The sequence below is a fragment of the Bos indicus genome, chromosome 1, assembly GCF_029378745.1.
Source record: "Bos indicus isolate NIAB-ARS_2022 breed Sahiwal x Tharparkar chromosome 1, NIAB-ARS_B.indTharparkar_mat_pri_1.0, whole genome shotgun sequence".
In the NCBI taxonomy this organism is placed as follows: Eukaryota; Metazoa; Chordata; class Mammalia; order Artiodactyla; family Bovidae; genus Bos; species Bos indicus.
In genome coordinates, this window is record NC_091760.1 from 149785514 (window position 1) to 149808300 (window position 22787).

The following is a 22787-nucleotide window of genomic DNA, read 5'->3' on the forward strand; positions in this document are numbered from 1 at the left end:
CTGGAAGCTTGCACATCGCTGGTGGGTATGTAAGATGGCGCAGATGCTTGGAAAACATTTTTGTGGCTCCCCAAAAGATTAAACACAGAGCCATCATATGATCCTGAACTTCTAGATATGTATCTAGGGGAAATAAAAATATATGTTCATAACAAAGCTTGTACATGAACGTTCACAGCTGAATTTTTAATAATGAAAAAGTGAAAACACCTCAAATGTGTTAATTGATGAGTGAATTAAACAGTGTGGTGTATCTACAAAATAGAGTATTACTTGGCAACGAACAGTAATAAGTACTAGGGAGATGAGCCGAGATGAAAGGGCAGGAAGACCTTGAGCTCGCGGCCTCTCCTGAGCACACCAAAATTACAGCTATTTACAGAATAGCCATTGAATAAAAAGACCAGAGCCTACCCAAAAAGATCTTCTACAATTAAAGGCATGCAGAAGGAACCACAATGATGCGTTTTTAAAAAAAAAAAAATTTTATTTCTGATTAACCTCTCCACCTTTCCTGTGGAACGCACGACATGGCTGAGAACTGGAGCCAGGCTCCCATTTCTGCTGGAGCACCAAGAGCCAGAAGGTCCTCTGGCCTAACCGGCCTTTTCCAAGAAAAGTGTACTGTTTTAGATTCACGGTTCACAGCCTCTTCCCTTCACCTCCCCTTCCTCCTGTTCTAATGGAAAAGCCTGATCACGGGAGACCCCCACTCCAGCCAGGTCAGTAGTGGGACCACTGCCCAAGACACCCGAACATCCGAGTTTTCCTTAACAATCGACGGTGGAGGTGCCCGTCCGAGGAGGACAAGGAAAAGGCCCTTGCCCAGGTCCTTCGAGGTTGAACAAAACGCTAAAGGAGGCCTGGCTGCTGGCAACTCTTCAGGTGATTATTCCGAGGGAGAATACTCGTATCACCATATTTATGTCTGTAACATCGGTTTACTTAAGATACTACATAGGAATATACGTCCCCAACGTTTGCTCCAAATTCTCATTTAGCTTTTTTCCCCCATCAGAAACAATCTCTACATGTGAAACTTCCCAGAAGTGTGGACTCCTTGTTTTCTGCTGGTCTAGTTTAAACGCAGCGTCGGGTCGCTATTGATGTCGGATACGCATAAAAGGAGATGTAGGAACTATTGTATTATCTGGGAACACCTTTTTCCATGACTCGGTAAGTTGTATCCGACGCGCTGGTGAAGCCCGAGGGTAGAGCAGAGCCTGAGTAGGTCTGTCTGCAAGCAGCATCGGGGTCACCAGAGCTGGCCTGGGACAGTGGAAGGACCACCGGGGCCGAGCCCCCCTCGGCCGGAGCCTGCCAGGCGGGGGCTGCTGCGGAAGGCCAGGCAGTGTGCACCTCTGAGGTGAACTCACGCGGACCCACGGAAACACTGGTAGGATTTGAAGGAAGAAATGTGTTGTCACAGGCCCACCTTACACTGAGAAAATTCCCACGGGAGGCGAGGGAGAAAACGGCTTCCGGCCAACTCCCGACCCCACCACCACCGCAGGTCCTCCAGGCGGGATGGCAAGTTCTTGGAGTCCCGGCCCCACCCAGCACGGACGGGTGTCTTCACGCCGGGGGTCCTGCCCCTCAGCACCCAGCCCAAGGCGGTGTGGACCTGCGTCTTGACCCCCTCACATCACCTCGCACTAGAACGGACTCTGGGAAGATGGCGGCAAGCAACGTCACAGCAGGCCCTGAGAGAAATATTCCAGCGCCAGCCATGGTCACCGGACCCTCGGTCCCGGGAAGGCAAGACACATCTTCCCCAGGTTCCCTAAAAAGTATGATGTTACCGTGAAAAAATGGTAGGAGAAAAGAGAGAAAAACCCGCTACCCACTTCCGGTGAGCGACCCTGTGCCCTCCTCGGTGGGCGTGGCCAACGTCCAGAGCCGCCAGCGCTGAGCGACCGCCTGGGGGGGCGGGGCCAGGGGCGGGGTGGGACCAGGGGCGGGGCGGGGCCAGGCGGAGTCCCGGCCACAAGCACTGCCTCGCTCTCCAGCAAAGTTCAGCCTCTGTTAACTGTTTCCTGAACGTGAACAGCAGGTCTGGTCAGGAGGCAGAAGACCACCTGCTCTCTGGGAAGCCATCTGGCCAAGACCGTTAAGAAATCCTGACGCATTTCCAAGGGAAGCTCTGATGAGAGGGGCCTCGAAGAAACGCGGAAGGAGGGTCAGACTTTTTTCTGATACAGAACCACCGAGAAAGCGGGTCCGTGCTGCCAGCTTCAGCTCCTGGGAGACGGGCGGTGGGTGGTGGCGGAATGACTGCATTTCCACGGGCCGCCCTCGCAGTGCAGTCCCTTGCTCCTGGCTACATCCTGCAGAGCTTCAGCGGGAAGTTCTCAGTGATGAGGTGGTCGGGGTGAAGCAGCACCACGATGTTCACCTCAAACTCTGGGGGAGAGAAAGGACAGACAGGCTCAACGCTCACCGACTCCGGAGGCGTAAACGCCAGACCCACTAGGGCTCCGCTGAAATCTGGACAGAGAGGCAGCAGCTCCTGCCTTGGGAGCTGCACACCCTCCCAAGTTTCCAGGAGAAATCGGTATAGGTGGCTACCCGGGCGGGACTGCCTGAGTATATCCGTCTTCTCACCCCCGGACACTCTAAGGTCCTGCATTCTCAAATACTCTCTTGTCCTCTGTCTCTACTGCACAGAATCTCCTAGAATCTCATCCGCTCACAGGTGCACTGTGGCTTTCTTTTTAACCTGTCCTACCATACTGGGTGGACTAGCGGACCCCACGCTGGCCCACAGCCCACCGGCAGCACCCCAGGCCAGGCGAGAAACAGCACTTGGAAAAGAAGGCAAGCCATCTCCCAGCCGTCCCTTTGCAGCCGGGTTTATTTGTCCATGACACCTGTTCAAACATTCCTCTGCTACCTTCAGCAAACAGTAGTCTTTCTTCCCGCTTTCTAGGTGCTAAGAGTCAGCACGTGGATGACAGGGAAGGGGGTGCCTGAGGAGAGAGCCCCCGAAAAGAGAGAAGCCCAGGTCCCTCCCCAGTGTGAAGGGAAGGGGCTGGGGGCCGGCTCCTCCAGGGCCCCTCTGTGGCCGGAGTCCCAAGGACGGTGTCTCCGTGTGTGGCCGTCGCCTTGGCCCGGCACTGGCCAGGGCACGAGTGTGTACCGCAGTGGCTGCCGTGTTCCCTTCCTCTTTCTGATGGCTGTCACAGGCCGCAACACCCTCTGGGCTGCCCAAGTCTTCCCACCACCTTGCTGTCCTCCCTGGAGGGGACAGAGAGGAGGCCCGGCAGGCACAGAAGGCCCATGGCAGGACTGGTGCTGGCTTCCTCCCAGCGCGGAGGGCCATGGGCTCAGCTGGGGACAGCCGCGGGCCTGGCCGTGCCCAGGAAGTTCCCCAAGCTGGGCACCGTCGGAGTGAAGGGGCACACCCAGATGTGCGCCTAACTAAGGACGCGGGGCTCACCCTATTCCCCCTTGAGAACGGAACCTGACCTCCCAGCCATGAGACGGTGACCCCAGGGAAACGAGAGGCCGTGGTGCTCAATGATCACAGGCTACCTCCTTCCCGCGGGACCCCCTCAGTTGAAGGGGTGGTCACTGCACAAGCCCCCAGGCACACAAAACAGGAGCCACCAGGACACAAGCACCGCCAGTGTCTTGGCTGATGGGCTGAGGGCGTTATTTCTATGGAGGAATCGTGGGCGCTACATTAAATGCTACACAGACGCTTTGTAAGGTCTGACAGAAATAAGGTGCAGACAGTACAGGTACCTAATGCATAGTGTAGCAGAAAAGAACAATTTTTGGATGTTTCTTAAAGTTTATGTAGCAAAACCAAGTTGAAAAATCGACAGATAAGCTCCTCCTCCTTAACTTAAAAATCAAAGGTGCAGCTGACCCTCGAACAACCAAGGTCAGGGAGGCTCCCACCCAGTCACACATCCACACGGAATTTACAGGCTGCCCCTTATTTGGCAATTTCACCACAACTGCAGTTCTCTATCTGCAGATTCAACCACAATACAAGGTGAAGGGAGAAAAAGCAGGATTGAAAAGTGCGTCTTAACGCGACTCAGATCTTGTGGTCCAAGTATCTGTCGTGCGATCACAGAAAACCACTGACTCCCCCTCAGCTGCCGGAGCCTCAGCCCTTGGGAAGATGAGTGTTCACTGGGCTGTCACAGGTCTTGTGTCCCCATCAAATACCAGCCCATCAGAGGGCTGATCCGACCTCCCCACGAGCTTGGCTGGCTGGTCCCTGGCCAAGTTAGTGTCCTTCAGAGAGCATGTTGTCACGTGAGCAGCCCACGCTGTCTCCTGGGGGACGAAGCAAGTTCAACCCTGGGTGCCACCCAGCTGCTCTGCACGCATTTTTGTGCAGCAACCAAAGGGCTGGGTGCTCCGCGCTGCACCCGAGATCAGCAGACCAGCAGATCCACCCCCTCCCAGGGGCACCCTGAGGGCACGCACGTACCCACTTTGAAGTTGGTGGTCTCTAGCGTCGGGCAGGTGAATAGCCGGGGGAAGACCATGTAGATGGGGATGGAGAGGCCCCGACACACGTCCCCGTCGGCGATCTGAATGTTCTGAATCTCTGTGGCGTCGCGGGCGTAGCCTTCTGCACAGCCTGGAGCAGGGAGAGGGCATCGTGGGGTCAGGACACAGCGCACGTCCGTTCAGGCTGAAGCAGCAGCCAGTGACTCAGAGAAGGTGCATCAACAGGAGAGTCCCCTGCTGTCCCGCTGGCCCTGCAGGACCCTGGAGATGAGAGGCGAGCTCGTGGCTGTGGGCCGGGGGCAGCGGAGGGTCAGGGGGCCTTACCGCACGTCTCCACGCGCACCAGCTGCAGCTCGATGCTTTTGATGGCAGCCTCTGAGCTCTCCACCACCAGCTCTCCCGTCAGTGGCTGTGTGATCACACAGTTGGTCGAGTTGAGATGTCCTCTGATGAGAAATTTGGGGAGCAAGGCCCTCTAAAACGAGACAAAACCAGACACGTCAGGAATGGGAGGTGCCGGGAGAAATGACTCGAGCCTTTCTGGTACAAAGAAGAACTGAACACAGAGTCTGGTAATTTACACAAAACTCACTGGGAGCCTGGCTGACAAAACTGGCAAAACTGGACAACAGCGCTTAAAACAGTCTGAGTAACAGACTGAATGATCCAACAACTTATCGACAGACCTAAGGTACCTGACAAAGACCAGCTCTCTCGCCAAAGCAGCCTTCCTGCCTGCCTTAGGTCTGCACAACTCCATCTGACCAAGCGCCATGATATGAGAATGTCTGAGGGACTTCCCCGGTGGCGCAGTGGGTAAGAATCCGCCTGTCAACACAGGGGACACGGGCTCGATCCCTGGTGCAGAAGGATTCCACATGCCGTGGAGCAACTAAGCCAGGGTGCCAGGACTATTGGGCCCGCGCCGTAGAGCCCGCGCTCGGCAACCAGAGAAGTCACTGCGAGGAGGAGCTTGCGCACTGCAAGAGCGGCCCCTGCTTGCTGTAGCTTGAGAAAGCCCTCGCAAAGCAGCGAAGATCCAGCGCAGCCATAAATAAGTAACATTTTAAAAAATGTCTGAGGAAGCTGACAAGAGTGTTTAAGGACAATCTGTCACCAAGAAAAAAAGAAAATCAATTTAAAAATGTTCCCAATTATGCAGTTTTGAAAAACCAAGAAGAGATTAACTTTATTTGTGAAGAGAACAACTCTTCTTCCATGCTGGACTAAACACCTATGGGCCTTTTCTCTCTGGACAGAGGGATACGGTCGTGGGGGAGTGACGCTGTGGTGGGGAGAACGGGTCTGAGGAGCTAGAGACAGAGGAATACGGTCGTGGGGGAGTGACGGTGTGGTGGGAAGAACGGGTCTGAGGAGCTAGAGACACTGCCTAGCACTCCTTCCTACGGCGGGGTCCCAGTTACCCTGAAGTCAATTCAGAGTTTAGAACACACTGTCCAATAGAAACATGAGGTAAGCCACAAATGTGAAGAAGTGAACGTGTAATTTAAAATTTTCTACTAGCCACATTAAAAAAAGTAAGAGGAAACAGGTGAAATTCTTCAGTATATTGAAAATACTGTCTCTTCCACATACAATCAGTATATTACAATCATACACGATGCTTTAAATTCTCTTTTTTCACACCGAGTCTTTGAAACCCAGCCGGTACCTCACAACTACAGAGCCCGCGTGCTGCAACTAGGAAGCCTACCAGGCTGCGCTCCCCAAGAAGCCCCTGCAGTGAGAAGCCTAGGCGCTGCAACGCTGGGGGCAGTGGGACGCAACCAGAGAAAGCCCGCAGACAGCAATGAAATCCCAGCACAGCCGAGAGAGAGAAGGATGGAAGGAAGGAAAGTCGCCCTGGTGCCGCGACTACGGAGCACGTTACCTCTTTGACGTTCTGCAAGGTGTCAGGTGTGATCGTGAAGTCCACGGGGCTCGGAGTCCATTTCCCCTTCTGAGGCTAAAACAGGGGGAAGAACCGAAATCAGGAGAGAGTCCCACAGCTCCCACTTGTTTTTCCTCGTTTCAGGAAATGCAAGGCAGCACAAGAACGGGAGACCTTGGTGCCAAGAGGCAGGGTGCCTGGGTTCTAAAACAGTTCTGCCAGGAAACAAGGCTGTGTCTGTCCAATGTCTTCATCCCCCTGACTCAAGTTTCCGCATCTGGAAAATGGGGGGGCCAGGCTTCTTTGTCTCGAAGGTCCCTCGCAGGTCCAGAATTTAAAAGCAGAGCGGGATTACTGGGAGACGTTTATTTGAAGCCGTCTCTGAGAATAAGATTGTACACCAAAGTGTCTCTGTGACGGGCCCTGTGCAGTGCCGTTGCTGCCGCGGACCCACCGCGCAGGTGAGGTCAATGAGGCCCAGACGGCTCACCTGGTCGCTCAAGTCCAGAGCAGAACGGACAGTCAAACCCAGGCACCCTGGTTCCACAGCTGGTGCTGTTAGCCACTCAGCTGTACAACTAACCTTCTACCATGAAGAATCACACTGTAGCGTAACAGATTAATTATCAGCGTTACGGAGATTTGTTAACAATGACCACCTCCATCACACAGGCACAGAATCCATCAACACAGCCAAGCTTCCTGGGGGCCTGCCTGGTGCCTTTTACTCACAGGTTGGGGCCCAAAGGCCACTGAGGCCCCGATGGCGTGGGAGCTGTGGAGGAGAAAGGCCCCTGACCAGCCTGCCAACTTTACTCACCAAAAGCTTACTCTCGGAAATAGTCTTCTTGAAGCTACTCTTTTTACCAATAGGTTCACGAACATATTCTTTCGTGAATATATTTTTCCTCACAGCACATAAAGGAATATTTAACTTGTCAACTGTGGGTCATGGCGTAGTTTGGCTTCTAGTGAAATTATTCACCGAGACCGTGACCCCTGGGGGCTAACTGTGGGTGACCTCCAGGAGCAGGGAGGAAGCCCCCGGTGGCTCTGCCACCGCCAGCCTGAGTGGTCACCAGGTGCCCAGCCCTAGGCAGGGGGCTGAATTTGGGCTTATTCTTCACACAGGTGGAGGCTCTTTTTATATAAGACATGAAATGGCATGTGATTTTTTTTTTTTAAGGGAGTAATCTACATGAAGAAGAAAATTTTTTTAGCTTCCATTTGAAAACCCTTGATTGGACAGAAGGAAAACATCTGTTTCTAAATGAAGTGACTTCCAAAAATGAGAAATATTTTCATATTTTTTTAAAAACCGTAGCACTGAAAGAAACATCTACTGAAATTTTATAGAGGGAAACTACACATAATTGAAAATCCTAAAAAAGTCACAAAATTGATGCAAGGGCATCAGTGATTTCACCGATCTTATGCGGAAGGGCTCTTACATCTTCAGTCATCACTAAGGCATCCGTGGACATTTCATAATAGGGTTAAGAGGCCCTGCCCCAAAGGCCTGGAGAGAACTGAGATACAGGGACTCCAGGGCTGTGGGCACGAGTACCAGCCCCAACAGGTCCCCTGGGGGGAGGGGACCTAGCCCCCTCGGTTGGCACGTGAAAGGACTGCTTAAGGACACTCTGTCAGTGCAGAGTCCCGGCAGAAGGTGTCAGAAAAGGCTCTCCCTGCCCCCTTCCCCAGCACCCCGGTGTGTTCCTGCCTCGTGGGCTGAGAACGCAGGGCCCTGGCCTTCCTACCCCACAGCCGGGCACGTTTCTGCCAGCCATTTACGGAAGCAGCCATGAAGGACGAGACGATGCCTCCCTCCAGGACCAAGGGCAGGCTTGCGCACCGTCTGCTGAGATGAAGGTGGGCCCCCTGGCCTGGGGCTCCTCAGGTGAGGCACAGACCCCTCAGGCGCAGCACCCCGTGGGCTAGGGGCATCGCCCGGAGGGTCTGGCCCAGGGGATGACATGCACGCTGCTACCCTGCTGCTGGCCAGGCCAGGAGAATCATGCTCCCCTGTCTCTGACCCAGGAGTCCCAGGCCCCTGTGCCGCACCCACGGAGCACTAGCAGCTAACTCACTGCTGCTAAGTGGGCGCAGTCCCAGGCCCCGCAGGAGAGTCCTGCTACCGAGCGCAGGCCCCCCGAGGGCGGCTTACGGTGGAGTGGACGATGAACTCGCAGGTCTTGGTCAAGTCCTTGGCCAGCAGGGACCGCCGCATGTCACAGCGCAGGGTGTACTGCAGAGAAAGGCAGAGGAGACGTTCTTGAGAGCGTCTGCTCTCATCACAGAATTACACAGACAAGGTTCCATCCCATTAATGCATCATACGAAATCTGTGTACATAACCGGGGGAGTTAATGCTCAAAATGAAAAGTATTTCTGTAATAGACACCTCAGCCTGTGCCCAGGGCCATCCTATCGCTGGACCCCTGGAAGGGGTGCAGAGTCTCACGGAGCCCCCCGTCACACGGGGAAAGACTTGCGAGGCAGAGCTGGGCATCAGCCTCCCTGTGTGAGCCCAGACAGGGAATACAGCCTCTCTGAGCTTCAGCTTCCTGCTCTAGAAGATGAGGACACTGATGCGACTTTAGTGAGGACCCAGTGAAATGACAAGTCAGGGCTGGCACATCACGGCTCTGGGTGAAACAGCAGCGACTTTGTAGAAAGGATGAGAAATCATGGCAGCAGAGCTGCAAACCCTGGGGCATCGAGACTCATAGCCAATGAGGGAGATGCCCCATACCTTCTGCGAGACAGGCCCTGAGCCCCGCGAGGGGGAGCCCGCCACAGAGCTGGGCGCCAGGCTGGAAACTCGACCTGTCCCTTCCCATCCTGTCCATAGCAGTGAGAGACTGCTAACAAAACTCAACGGCACATTACTGTCTTAAACAAACAAACAAAAATCGTGTACGTTTAATAAAGCGAGCTAGTGTTTTAATCATCTGGGGAAAAACATTACAAATAATCTGTAGAACTGGAACCATATGTGTAGTGAGTCAAGAAGTTACGACTATTATGACCGACCTGTCCAGGTTAAACGAGAACTATGTACTGAAGGTACTTACTATGTATTAAGGGTCTCCTGGGAGAGGAAACGTTAGAAAAGAAATAAAAAAGAACACCGTTGTCTACAAGGGCCTTTATATGTGTGTGTGTATAGTCTCAATCATATGCACACACACACACACACGTTGCTACTGTTAGTTGCTAAGTCGTGTCCCACTCTTTTGCCACCAGGCTGTAGCCCACCAGGCTCCTCTGTCCATGGATTTCCCAGGGGCAAAAACACACATACATTTTCTACCGAGACTTCAGTCTGGTCCCCCAGCCAGACCAGCTCAGCAAGGACTGCTCTACATATGCATCTGTTGTTCGCATATGTAACACACACACGCGTGTATCTGTGTAACTGACCTTCCTGTACAGCCCACACGCTATGGGCAGTATTTTGTTAGGGCCTGCCTGGTCTCCCTGATTCTTTTCCCAATGGGAGTGCCCTTCCTCATTTTCAGCCTCAGGGGTTTGGGAGGGCTGGCTTCCCCCAGCCCACCCTGGTTTGGAAGTGACCAGAAAGCCAGGAGCGCTGCTAGACCAGGGGAGGAATCCTTTCTGTGGGGGTGGCCCAGCCGGGAGAATGTTCTCTGCCACCAAGAACACAGAGCTGGGGGCTGACCGGTGTCCCCTCTCCCAGCCTCGACAGTCCCCTGGAATTGTGAGTTCCAGGATCCAATGTCCCTTTTTTGGCTAAGCCAGTTTGAGCAAGATTTCTGTAATTTGTAAATGAAAGACTGTGAATAATGGGTACCAACTTTTGGTCAGTAAAGGTTTTTTTTTTAAGTGTGAAAGCAGTAACTGGTAATATAAGGCAGCTGGTCATGAGTGGGAGAGGGCAGAAAGATGGAGAAAACAGGAAAACACCAATGTGTTTTAGGAACTGCATGGAAACCTGGGTTCAATCCCTGGGTTGGGAAGATCCCCTGGAGAAGGGAATGGCTACCCACTCCAGTATTCTTGCCTGGAGAATCCCACGGACAGAGGAGCCTGGCGGGCTACAGTCCATGGGCTCACAGAGAGTCAGACACAACTGAACAATTTTCACTAAATTCTTTTACAGCACTTTCTTGATTAATTCTGACAATTCAAAGGTAAGGACGGTTGACATAATATACAGATAGTCACCATGAATTCATTTATTTAATCATTCAGCAATTATTTACTTGGCATGTTCTGGGTGCCGGGAACTAGGCTGAATAAGTACTTCACAAAGAGACCTCATCAACCCCCAGGAGGAGAGGTCATGAAGGCCGTCTGGGTCACAGAGATGGGATCTGAGTTTACACCTGTCTGCGGCAGACACCCACGCTCCAAATCTTTATGCAATATGGTAATTCAAGCCCGGGTCTGTCTGCTGCAAAGCCCTGGATCTTTTCACTCTGTCTGGATCTTTCCAAAATATTAATGAGTGATCTACATGGCAAGGCCTACAGGAGGTTAAGGAGGGTCAGACATGAGCAGGGCTCCCAGAGGAGGTATAAGACTCGATTTCTCTTTTGGCCATGCTGTGTGACATGTGGGATGTGACATGCTTCGTTCCCTGACCGGGGATGGAACCCAAGTCCCCTGTACTGGAAGTGTGGAGCCTTAACCACTGGACTGCCAGGGAAGCCCCAAGATGCGATCTCTTCTGACTTGACAGTAAACACACCATGGATGGGAATGAGGAAAGAAGACACAGCCCAACAGATTTAAGGCAGACTCCTAGAAGGGATATTTTCACCATGAACAAGGAGGACAGGCATCTCGATCATTTACTTCTGAAACCATTTCAGCAGACATGTTGGTACCGCTGTACTTTGTGTTAAGAGGATAAAACCCCGCTAGTAGGGCCACGAGAGGAGAACAAAAATAAAACCACCCTGTGATTTAAACAACTTTTAAAGGAAAAAGTGGTTGTACAGAGGACAGCTGGGAAGACTGACAGCTTCCTGTATGCTCTGTCTACAAATAAGGATGAGAGGTGGATGCAAATGTGGCTGAGGAGAATCAGAGCAAATATGATGGAGTCCTCCGCCTAAGAAGTTACGAGGAAACCAGGCCCTGTGAGCTGGCAACCTACTACTGGCTACATTTTAAATCCTTTATGTTGTCAGCCTTTTTACTATTTTTACATTACGGTACCACAACGCAATTCAAATGATAAATGAAAAGTGTCTCTGCACCCATATGATTTGAGAAAGACTGTTGTTAAGGCTCAACAAGAACACCTTCTCTCCCAAGTCACACACCCAGGAATCTTCACGGAAAGTGTGATGAGTCCTGGCGCTGAGAAGGCCACGCCTGCGGGACCACAGTGGCCGCTGCCCCTCTGGGTGGCACCTGTCCCACTGTCCAACCAAGAGGCTGGAAGAAGGCCTGTCCAGAGACTGAATGAGTGCACGGATGAATGAGAATGAGATCAGGAAGTCGCAATCCTGGTGTCTCTCAAGACGCATGCTTCTCAAAAGAAGCAGTGGCGAATCTGAGTTAAGAACTGGGAGTTAGATGACACTGGAGAATTTCTGTTCCCCCTGAGAGGTGTGAAAACGGTAACTGGCGTTACGTAGAAAGAATATCCCTGTCTTCTGGTGATTTTGAGATGAAGTGTCAAGATTCTGTAACTAACTTTGAAATGATTCAGAATACAGATGAAACAAATGTGGCAAAATTCTAATAAATGTTGAATCCAGGTAATAAGCAAAAGAGTGACCAGCTCTTATAAATGTGAGGTTGAGAGGACATCTCTATGGTTTCAGAAATTTATGAGATATTTGGGGAGGTGCAGAATTCCACGTTACAGCATTCTAAGGTTAACCCTCAAAGTGGTAAAATCTGATGACCAAAATAAACTGAGGTCAGGGTGATTATTTACTAAAGAATTAACCACATGCTAACTCTCCTTCTGCATTTGAACTGGTTTCCAACTCACACACAGCTGCACAGGACCCCAAATTTTGTATTTTCATCTGATGCCCTTCCAGGCAGTATGTGAAAAAGGGTGAGACTTCCAACTTTATGTTAAACAAATGAATCTTTTAACAAGAATGCTAAACACAGGAAAAGAAAGTGACAAGTAAGAAGTATGACCACAGAAAATTGGATGTTATTCTATTGTTTCTAATGAATGTATGCTTCTATTAGTAAATAGACCGCATCAAAGAAGAGCTGTGTGGGTAAACCAGGTTGCTGCTGATTCTGGCAAGAGAAAAAAAAATAATTTTGAAAATGCGATGTTTGAGAGATTTTCTGCAAGGAGACCCAACCAGTCCATCCTAAAGGAGATCAGTCCCGAGTGTTCATTGGAAGGCCTGATGTTGAAGCTTAAACTCCGATACTTTGACCACCTGAGCTGACTCATTTGAAAAGACCCTGATGCTGGGAAAGATTGAGGGCAGGAGGAGAAGGGGACGAGAGAGGATGAGATGGTTGGATGGCATCACCGACTCAATGGACATGGGTTTGGGTGGACTCCAGGAGTTGGTGATAGACAGGGAGGCCTGGCGTGCTGTGGTTCATGGGGTTGCAAAGAGTTGGACACAACTGAGTGACTGAACTGAACTGAACTGAGAGATTTTCAGTCTTCCTAAAAAAAAAAAAAAAGAAAAAAAAATGCGGTTTTCATTCACTTTCTTTCGTGGTAAAAATATTCTGCACCTTGAAAGTGGGTCAGAGGACTTGGGTCTCTACACCAGCTGTGTGTCTACACAAGTGGCTCCTTTTGAGTCCAGACAGTTTACTGTCCCTTCTTATGAGCGGCCCAAAGCCTTCAGTGTATTTGCTGCTGAAACAGGTACACTGACAGGAAAGGACTAGAAAAGTTTTGTACAGAAAGACATTTACTGCAACAGATTACATCACACTACATGTGTTTCTTTTGGACCAATCTTTCAAGCCATTCATAAAACCCACATGCACACAAACCATGCGTTAAACTCGCACGAGTGTTTGGAGAATTTTTATTTTTAAAGCGCTGCATTTTTAAGTGGGGGAATCATCTCTACCAGGACCAAATTTTCAGCTAAAACTTAATAAATCAAAAAAATTTCCTAACTGCCAGCCCTCTTGCACACACGTGAGACAAAATGCTTTTGTCTCATCCGGCGAGGGACCGGCTGCAAGGCTGATATCACAAAAGTACCTTTCTTTCCACCGAATAAAGGAAAGGCTCTTTTTCTCTCGCTCTGAGTCATGACTCCAAACTGTGCCTGAGACAACAATGGGGACTGTGACAGACATCCTGAACCGGCAGAGGTGGACAGGAAGTCATAAATCCACCTCCCCCCACTCATTTACACGGGCTGTTCAGTAAAGAATACAGGCCTATGTCAGAGCGCTAGCCTTTGGATATGAAACAAAGAGATATTTATACGTTCGAAACAGACAAGTTGGTGCGGGTACCAGAGAGACGTGAGGGCATATCTATTACCAACAATAAAAGCACCCCCAACGGCGTCAGCGTGGCCTGCATAGAGCCCCAGAGAAACAACGGGATTCCTGAAAAGAAGCTACAGTGTGGGTTCTCCAGGGTCTCCCCCAAGGATAACGGTCGTATTCACATACACACACTACGTTCTGCCGGGCAAGATGAGAAATCAGTACAGAACGCAGGAGGGGCTCAGCCACGCCTACAGCGTTAACTTCTTGGGCCCATTTATTTAAGAACTTTCAGTGACACAACGAGCAAGCTGTCGTGCAGAACAGAAGTCAGGACACGCACCTGGATGTTGACGAACACGCCGTGGTACGTCTCGTACAGAACTTTGTTACTCTTCACGTGCAGCGGAAACTCGAAAGGAATTTCTGTTTTGCCGCCGGGAAATTTTCCTGGCTTCACCATTTCGATGGTACTGTTGATGACCTGGATGGGCTGCAAGGACACGCACAAGTCGATCCATCAGCCCGCACTTCTTGTTATGTGACTGTGGCTAGTGAATCAACTCCTGGGAGACCCCACACCCTCACCCCCGCCCCACCCCCCCCATCCTGCTGCTCTGGGAGCCTGGCGCTGTCCAAGTTGGGTTCATTTTTAGGGCTGGACGCTGCGGTGTTGGGTGCAAGTAGGAAATGCACTGATACATTTCTCTCTCTTATCCCCAAGTATCTCAGCTTGACCGTCCCCTAACAACCCTTCTGACGTGTACCCCCACCTTCAGCGTGAAGCAGACTTGCAAGGAACCTAGGGAGGAGCAGACCCCCTCCTCCCCACCCCAACCCCCCGGCCCCAGCTCCGGGCACCCGGGCAGTCTGGGCCCTGGGAGCAGACTGTTCGCACACGTGCCTCAACGGCAGGCACTACACTTTCCTGAGGGAAGGTACTCCAAGCCTTGGTTTACAACCACACCGAGAAAACCCACAACTCTGGAAGCGAGTCTCTCAAGTGCTGATGGAGGAAAAGAAAAGAAAGCTGTGGGGACACGTGGACAGGCCCTGAAATCTGCATGCTCTTTGTGAACCCTTCTTTCCCCTTAACTCCTCCTCCTCGGAACTTAAAAGAGTTAAATCTGCCCTTCAGGAAAAGGAAACTACGTACAGCAGAAAGTTTACATCCTAGAACACAGACCCTCAAGCAACAGGAAAGAAGGGTTCCACCGGCATTCTTACCTGGATGCAGCTGGACTAAAATAACAGTTATAATAACAGTTTTGCTTTAGGAAGGTCAGAGGTGAGAAGGCCCAGGCACAGTTTCCCAGAGCACACTGGGCTCTGTAAGGGCTGAAGATATCCCCCTCAAGTCCCCCTAACCCTGTCTGATGAGAATAAACACAAGCAGACTTTCGGTAACAGCATATATTCAGAATCAAAATATCTGCATGTGTTTTTTTCAGTTTGATTACTGAGTCGTAAAAGCACGCCTGCCACCGTTCCCAGCAAAATAACAACAATGAAGCTGAGGCAGCACGTGCAAACCAACCCCAAACATTTGGAAAAGGAACTAAAAACGTGCAAGTCAGGCATTCTTACCTTAACGGAATTATAGAAGGCTTCGAACACCCCCACGCTCTTGGCACTGAGCTGCAGGTTCACGGTTCCTTCCACCGTCAGGGAGAGGCCCTGGTGCTGGACTGAGTCCTTCCCAGATATGACCACCACTCCGGACAGCATTTCCTGGGGAGGGGAGAGAGCCACCCGACACGTTAGCATGGCTCTTTCATCCGCCTGGTTCACTAGCAAAGTCGGCCTCTGGAACCATCAACGTGGTCCAAGATGAAGACGCTCAGTGGACACTTGTCACAGACAGATACCCGGACGGCACTGTGGGGAAGGCCCGGCCCTGGGGGTCCAAGGGGGAAGAATCTTATCCCCCCACCACCTTCCGGACACAGCTTGATTCCCACTGGACAATCCCAACACAGGTCCGGTTTCAAAAGGGCAAAGAGCAGGCCTGGGGGAATGGCAGATTCAGAGCCGCCAGGCACAGGAGCGTGTATGACGACCCCCTCAGAAGGATGACACAGGGAAGACCCTCTTCTTTACCTTCCTCCTCAGTGACGCTAAGATGAGGACACACTGGCAAAGGCACGAGCAGCTCAGCGGGCTGTCCCCTGCCCAGCGAGCCTAGGGGCCACCCTTCAGCACCCTCCGCCCCCCACCCCGCCCCACTATCCTGCTTCACAAGCTGGTGGACGGTCCCGCACAAGGACCCCGCACCAGACCATCATTCACTTCTCCGAAGACACTGAAGTCGGAGAACACAGACATTAACCTCACGCCTGCCTGTCACCTCAGACCTGACAGTCTCCACCTGCGATGGGGGTTTGTGTGCAGCAGGGAGCTAAGGACTGTGGTGCTGGAGAAGACTCTTGAGAGTCTCTTGGACTGCAAGGAGATCCAACCAGTCCATCCAAGGGAAATCAGTCCTGAATATTCATTGGAAGGACTGATGCTGAAGCCGAAGCTCCAATACTTTGGCCGCCTGATAGGAAGAACTGACTTATTGGAAAAGACCCTGATGCTGGGAAAGATTGAAGGCGGGAGGAGAAGGGGACGACAGAGGATGAGATGGTTGGATGGATTCACGAACTCAATGGACGTGAGTTTGGGTAGACTCCGGGAGTTGGTGATGGACAGGGAGGCCTGGCGTGCTGTAGTCCATGGGGTCGCCAAGAGTCGGACACGACTGAGCAACTGAACTGAACTGAACCGAAGAGAATCCACAGCAAATACAAAACGACACCTTTCTGAAATGACCTTCAGATTCGGTGTGTGATTGCTGTCACGTGGTGATATGATGGCAGAAAAAGAAAAAAAATGCAAAAGTTAAAAATGGCCCCACAGATCAAAGTATTAAAAAAAATATCTGTTCTACTGGCATTTAAATCTGTTTATCTTTCGTTTCCTGTAGTCACTGGGTAGAAAAACATTCACCGAGTTTTCACAATCTGTGAAATCAGGGGAGTGGGGGATATTCTATGTATCTTGAAGTGAAGTGAAGTCAAAGTTGCTCAGTCATGTCTAACTCTTTGCAACCTCATGGGCTATACAGTCCATAGAATTCTCCAGGCCAGAATACTTGAGTGGGTAGCTGTTCCCTTCTCCAGGGGATCTTCCCAACCCAGCGATTGAACCTAGGTCTCCCACATTGCAGGCGGATTCTTTACCAGATGAGCCACTAAGGGAAGCCCTCTATGTCTCTTAAATATTCTAAGTATTTTGGTTTTGTTTACTGCTCCCCACCCCAAAGCCCTGAAGTCTAAATTAAAACAGTATCACCTCCATTTTAAGCAGAATTCAAGAGGTAGAACGCATTTTGTTCTTTACGTTAAGAAGCTCATAAGCAAATTTGCATGAAAATTCTTCTGAAATACTAATTTAACTTTTAAATTTTTAATTAAAATTAGTTCTATTAACTTCGGTACAATAGAATGAAATTAAAACCTAAGTTTTCATCAGTTAAATCCCCTAGTATATTTTTAAAAATATATAGTGTCCCAGAATTGAAATCGGACAAAATAATTTCACACACTTTATCAATTAAACAACACATTGGCACTTGGTTCCGCTTCTATTTAATTGAAACATTTTCAGCTAATCTCATGGGAACAGAATCTGAGCTGACTACTGAATGCCACAGTATAAGCACAATATCAATAGAACTGTTTCCTTCCTTAATCCCTACGGCAGAAGAAGGAAAAAGCGGTGAAGTACCTGGGAAATTATCAGAGTAAAAATTTTATCACTCTCTTGTCATTCTTTAATTTGAACTAAGAAATGACAGTAGAGAGAATATTAAGAAATTAAGTAGAGAGAAATTAAGAAAATGTGTGTATGTTAGTTGCTTAGTCGTGTCGGACTCTTTGCGACCTCATAGACTGTAGCCCCCCAGACCCCTCCGTCCAAGGGATTCTCCAGGCAAGAATACTGGAGAGGGTAGCCATGCCCTTCTCTAGGGCATCTTCCTGACCCAGGGATTGAACCTAGGTCTCATGCACTGCAGGTGGATTCTTTACTGTCTTGAGTCACCAGGGAAGCCCATGGTACAGTCACAAAAACTGAACAAATTAGCCTGTAAATGAGGCAAATAGGTCTTATAGGTCTTTCTTCAGGGGAAAAAATAGCAAAGCAAATAACTAATCAAGAAATAACAAATAGCAAAGACACAGCAGTAATCAAATAATAATAAAAGAACACATTGTTCAACCGCACAGAAGTGAATGTGAAAAGTCAACAAAGTGATTCATTTTTCTAGGGAAATGTAATTTATCCAAACTAACTCCAAAGGAGATGGGAAAGCTAAACAAACAAGTTAGAAAAATTAGAAAAAGTTACACACGAGTCCCCCACACCCACAAAGCACCAGGCCTAGAGAGCTTCATAGATCATTCCCAAATGTTTAAGTGCAGAAAACACCAATATTAAACTACTCCAAAACACAGAAAAAGAATTTCTTTTTAAAAAAGTTAAGCAAATACAACGACACCAAAGTAAGACAAAATCTATACACACCTGACCTGCCTCCTGAGAAATCTGTACACAGGTTAAGAAGCAACAGTTTGAACTGGACATGGAACAACAGACTGGTTCCAAATTGGGAAAGGAGTACGTCAAAGCTGTATCTTGTCACCCTGCTTATTTAACTTATATGCAGAATACATCATGAGAAACGCTGGGCTGGATGAAGCACAAGCTGGAATCAAGATTGCCAGGAGAAATATCAATAACCTCAGATATGCAGATGACACCACCCTTATGGCAGAAAGTGAAGAGGAACTAAAAAGCCTCCTGATGAAAGTGAAAGAGGAGAGTGAGAAAGTTGGCTTAAAACTCAACATTCAGAAAACTAAGATCATGGCTATCCGGTCCCATCACTTCATGGCAAATGGATCGGGAAACAATGGAAACAGTGACAGACTTTATTTTGGGGGCTCCAAAATCACTGCAGATGGTGACTGCAGCCGTGAAATTAAAAGACGCTTGCTCCTTGGAAGAAAAGTTATGACCAACCTACACAGTATATTAAAAAGCAGAGACATTACTTTTCCAACAAAGGTCTGTCTTAGTCAAAGCTATGGTTTTTCCAGTAGTCATGTATGGATGTGAGAGCTGGACTATAAAGAAAGCTGAGTGCTGAAGACTTGATGCTTTTGAATTGTGGTGTTGGAGAAGACTCTTGAGAGTCCCTTGCACTGCAAGGAGATCCAACCAGTTCCAACTAGGAAATCAGTCCTGAATATTCATTGGAAGGACTGATGATGAAGCTGAAACTCCAATACTTTGGCTACTTGATGTGAAGAACTGATTCATTGGAAAAAACCCTGATGCTGAGTAAGACTGAAGGCAGAAGAAGGGGACGACAGAGGATGAGATGGTTAGATGTTATCACCGACTCAATGGACATGAGTTTGAGTACACTCTGGAAGTTGGTGATGGACAGGGAGGCCTGGAGTGCTGCAGTCCACAGGGTCACGAAGAGACAGACACGACTGAGCAACTGAATTGAACTGATCAACATGAAGAGAATTTCAGGAAGGAAGATAGTGGGGTAGAAAATAATATACAAAAGTCAAGAAGGCAACACGTCCACAACAACAATCAGTGAGAAAACATGCTGGAAAAAAAAGTTTTTTCAAAAGCAAAAAAAAAAAAAAAAGGCTTTCCTGGTGGCTCAGTGGTAAAGAATCTGCCTGCCAATCAGTTCAGTTCAGTTCAGTCACTTAGTCGTGTCCGAATCTTGGCGACACCATGAACTGCAGCACCCCAGGCCTCCCTGTCCATCACCAACTCCCAGAGTTTACCCAAACCCATGTCCATTGAGTCGGTGATGCCATCCAACCATCTCATCCTCTGTCATCCCCTTCTCCTGCCCTCAATCTTTCCCAGCATCAGGGTCTTTTCCAATGAGTCGGTTGTTTGCATCAGGTGGCCAACGTATTGGAGTTTCAGCTTCAGCATCAGTCCTTCCAATGAACACCTAGGACTGATCTCCTTTAGGATGGACTGGTTGGATCTCCTTGCAGTGCAAGGGACTCTCAAGAGTCTTCTCCAACACCACAGTTCATGGGCTCAGCTCCTGGTCCGGGAAGATCCCACATGCTCAGAGCAGCCAAGCCTGTGTGCCACAACTATTAAACCTGTGCTTTAGGGTCTGGGAGTTGCAACTACTGAGTCCTTGAGCCACAATGACTCAAGCCCGCTGCTCTAGAGCCTGTACTCTGCAACAGGGGACATCACCTCAATGACAAGCCCTCACACCGCAACTACAGAGTAGCCCTCTGCTCACTGCAACTAGAGAGAAGCCGGAAGGAACAAAGAGCCTTCAGTGTGGCCAAAATAAATACATAATAAAATCATCTTTTTAAAGGCAACGAAAGTTAAAATATATAAATCAATTTAACAGGAAATGAATAAAACCCTGATAAGAGGAAAACTTCAAATATAGTTGAAGAGCACAAAAGAAATACATGGAAAGTCATATCCTGTTTTTGAAGTTTTATCACTCTTAATGTGTCTACTTTCAATCTATAAAGGTAAAATAATCCAAAGAAGACAACATCAGAATTTTTCTTTTCTTTTTTTAGAAGGGCATGGTATGGTATGGTAAGATAGATTAGAAAGCTGATTTTTAAATTCACCTGGAATAATAAATAGGTTCTAAAATGAGGAGCAAAGAGGGGGACTAGCCCGGTGAGATACTGTAACACCACAATAACTTACAAAGTGTGGGGCAGGGCGTATGTGGGCTGAAAGATCAATAGGACAAGAGGGAAACCCCAGAAATAGACCCAGATTATAGAGGAATTTAACAGATGATGAAGCACTTTAAATCCAGAAGGATTTATTCACTAAATAATACTGGAAAACTAGCCAGAGATCTGGGATAAAAAGCGGCCAGAAAACTGGCAAAAAAAAGAAAAAAATTAAGTGGGATTCTTACTGAAAACCTTTGTACACAAGAAGTTCTAAATACAAACACCTGAATAACCAAAACTTTAGAAGAAACCAGAGAATGATTTTTATCACCTCAAAGTGGGACACGCCTTTCTAAGAATGATTCAAAACTCTGAATAATAAATATGACTGCCAAACCAAAAATAGTTTATTACATAAAAGTGATTATGAGCAACACTGCTTATATAAATGATAAACTAGGGAAATAATGCAACATAATAGGCAAAAAGCTAATTTCTCTAATATTTTAAGAAATAAAAAAATAAACCACCTTGGGCTTCCCTGGTAGCTCAGTGGCAAAGAAAGAAACCGCCAGCCAATGCAGGAGACAGGGGTTCGATTCCTGGTCTGGGAAGATCCCACACCCTGCAAAGGAACGAAGCCCAAGCGCCCCAACTATTGCGCATGCGCTCTGGAGCCCAGGGGCCGATACGACGGAGTTCACACGCTGCAACCACTGAACCAGGAGCGCCCTAGAGGCCACGTCCCACCGGAGACGCCACTGCATTGAGAAGCCCACGCACCACACCCAGAGGGCAGCCCATGCGGCAAGAAGACCCAGCACAGCCAAAACAAATACACAACATCATAGACTGAGTCACTTCAGTCGTGTCCGACTCTGTGCGACCCCATAGACGGCAGCCCACCAGGATCCCCCGTCCCTGGGATTCTCCAGGCAAGAACACTGGAGTGGGTTACCATTTCCTTCTCCAATGCAGGAAAGTGAAAAGTGAAAGTGAAGTCGCTCAGTCGTGTCCGACTCCTAGCGACCCCATGGACTGCAGCCTACCAGGCTCCTCCGTCCATGGGACTCTCCAGGCAAGAGTACTGGAGTGGGGTGCCATTGCTGCGTAACCTCCTCTCCAGGCAAGAGTACTGGAGTGGGGTGCCATTGCTGCGTAACCTCCCAGAAAAGTATTCCATTCTAAATATTATGAATACAGTTCATAAGAAACGCTAATTGCTTGTAAGCCCATGAAAAAATGCTCAATTTCAAAAGTAACATTGTGAGAAAAGATCATCAAAGCTATCCTAAGCACCATTTCCCCCTATCAGATAAGCAAAGATAAAAAATGTGGCCATATTGCAGTGGGGAAGGGTACACCAGGGAGGGAGGAGCTGAGAATCCGCTAGACCAGCCACTAGGCAATACCGGAAACATTGTATCAACACCGGGGGCAGCAATTCCACTTTCAGGAGCTTTCTTCAGATACATTTGCACACTGAAATGACTGAATAGTAGTTCCTCACTGAAACACTGTAATAAAAAGAATGTAAACAACCTAAATTCCAACTACAGGAAAACAGTGGGTTGTGGGTTTTTTTTTTTCCCTTTAATGATATCTCGGGAGATCATTCACATTAGTACTTGTATGTTCTTTTTTTTGAAGGTTACATATTGCACAACGGGTTCGATTTCTGGGTTGGGAAGATCTCCTGGAGAAGGAAATGGCAACCCACTCCAGTATTCTTGCCTGGAGAATCCCATGGACAGAGGAGCCTGGTGCGCTACAGTCTGTGGGGTCACAAGGAGTCAGACATGACTGAGCGACTAAACCACCACCACCACCACCACCACTTCCAGAAAGGCACTTTCTGCCTGCCAGACAACCTGTGTCTTTAAGAGAAAGGTCATGGGTCATGGTTTTTGGGCTTCCTTTTCTCCAAAACCACTGCAGATGGTGACCGCAGCCATGAAATGAAGACACTTGCTCCTTGGAAGAAAAGCTATGACCAACCTAGACAGTATATTAAAAAGCAGAGACATTACTTTGCTGACAAAGGTCCGTCTAGTCAAAGCTATGGTTTTTCCAGTGGTGATGTATGGATGTGCCAACAAAGGTCTGTCTAGTCAAAGCTATGGTTTTTCCAGTAGTCATGTATGGATGTGCGAGTTGGACTGTGAAGAAAGCTGAGCACCGAAGAACTGATGCTTTTGAACTGTGGTGTTGGAGAAGACTCTTGAGAGTCCCTTGGACTGCAAGGAGAT

At 49.0% G+C, this 22787-nt stretch overlaps 1 protein-coding gene across 1 annotated transcript in view; it reads right to left on the bottom strand.

The window, feature by feature from the left end:
- Positions 1-466: 466 nt before the first annotated feature.
- VPS26C (VPS26 endosomal protein sorting factor C) overlaps positions 467-22787 on the bottom strand; it is a 34477-nt gene continuing 12156 nt past the window's right edge. Inside the window, exons 2-8 of the mRNA XM_019964181.2 lie at positions 15374-15517; positions 14130-14279; positions 8532-8612; positions 6365-6439; positions 4798-4948; positions 4451-4603; positions 467-2403 (exon numbers count right to left, since the gene is read on the bottom strand). Coding sequence (XP_019819740.1) covers positions 2321-2403; positions 4451-4603; positions 4798-4948; positions 6365-6439; positions 8532-8612; positions 14130-14279; positions 15374-15517 — 837 coding nt within the window. The 3' untranslated portion in view covers positions 467-2320. The remainder of the gene's footprint in view (positions 2404-4450; positions 4604-4797; positions 4949-6364; positions 6440-8531; positions 8613-14129; positions 14280-15373; positions 15518-22787) is intronic.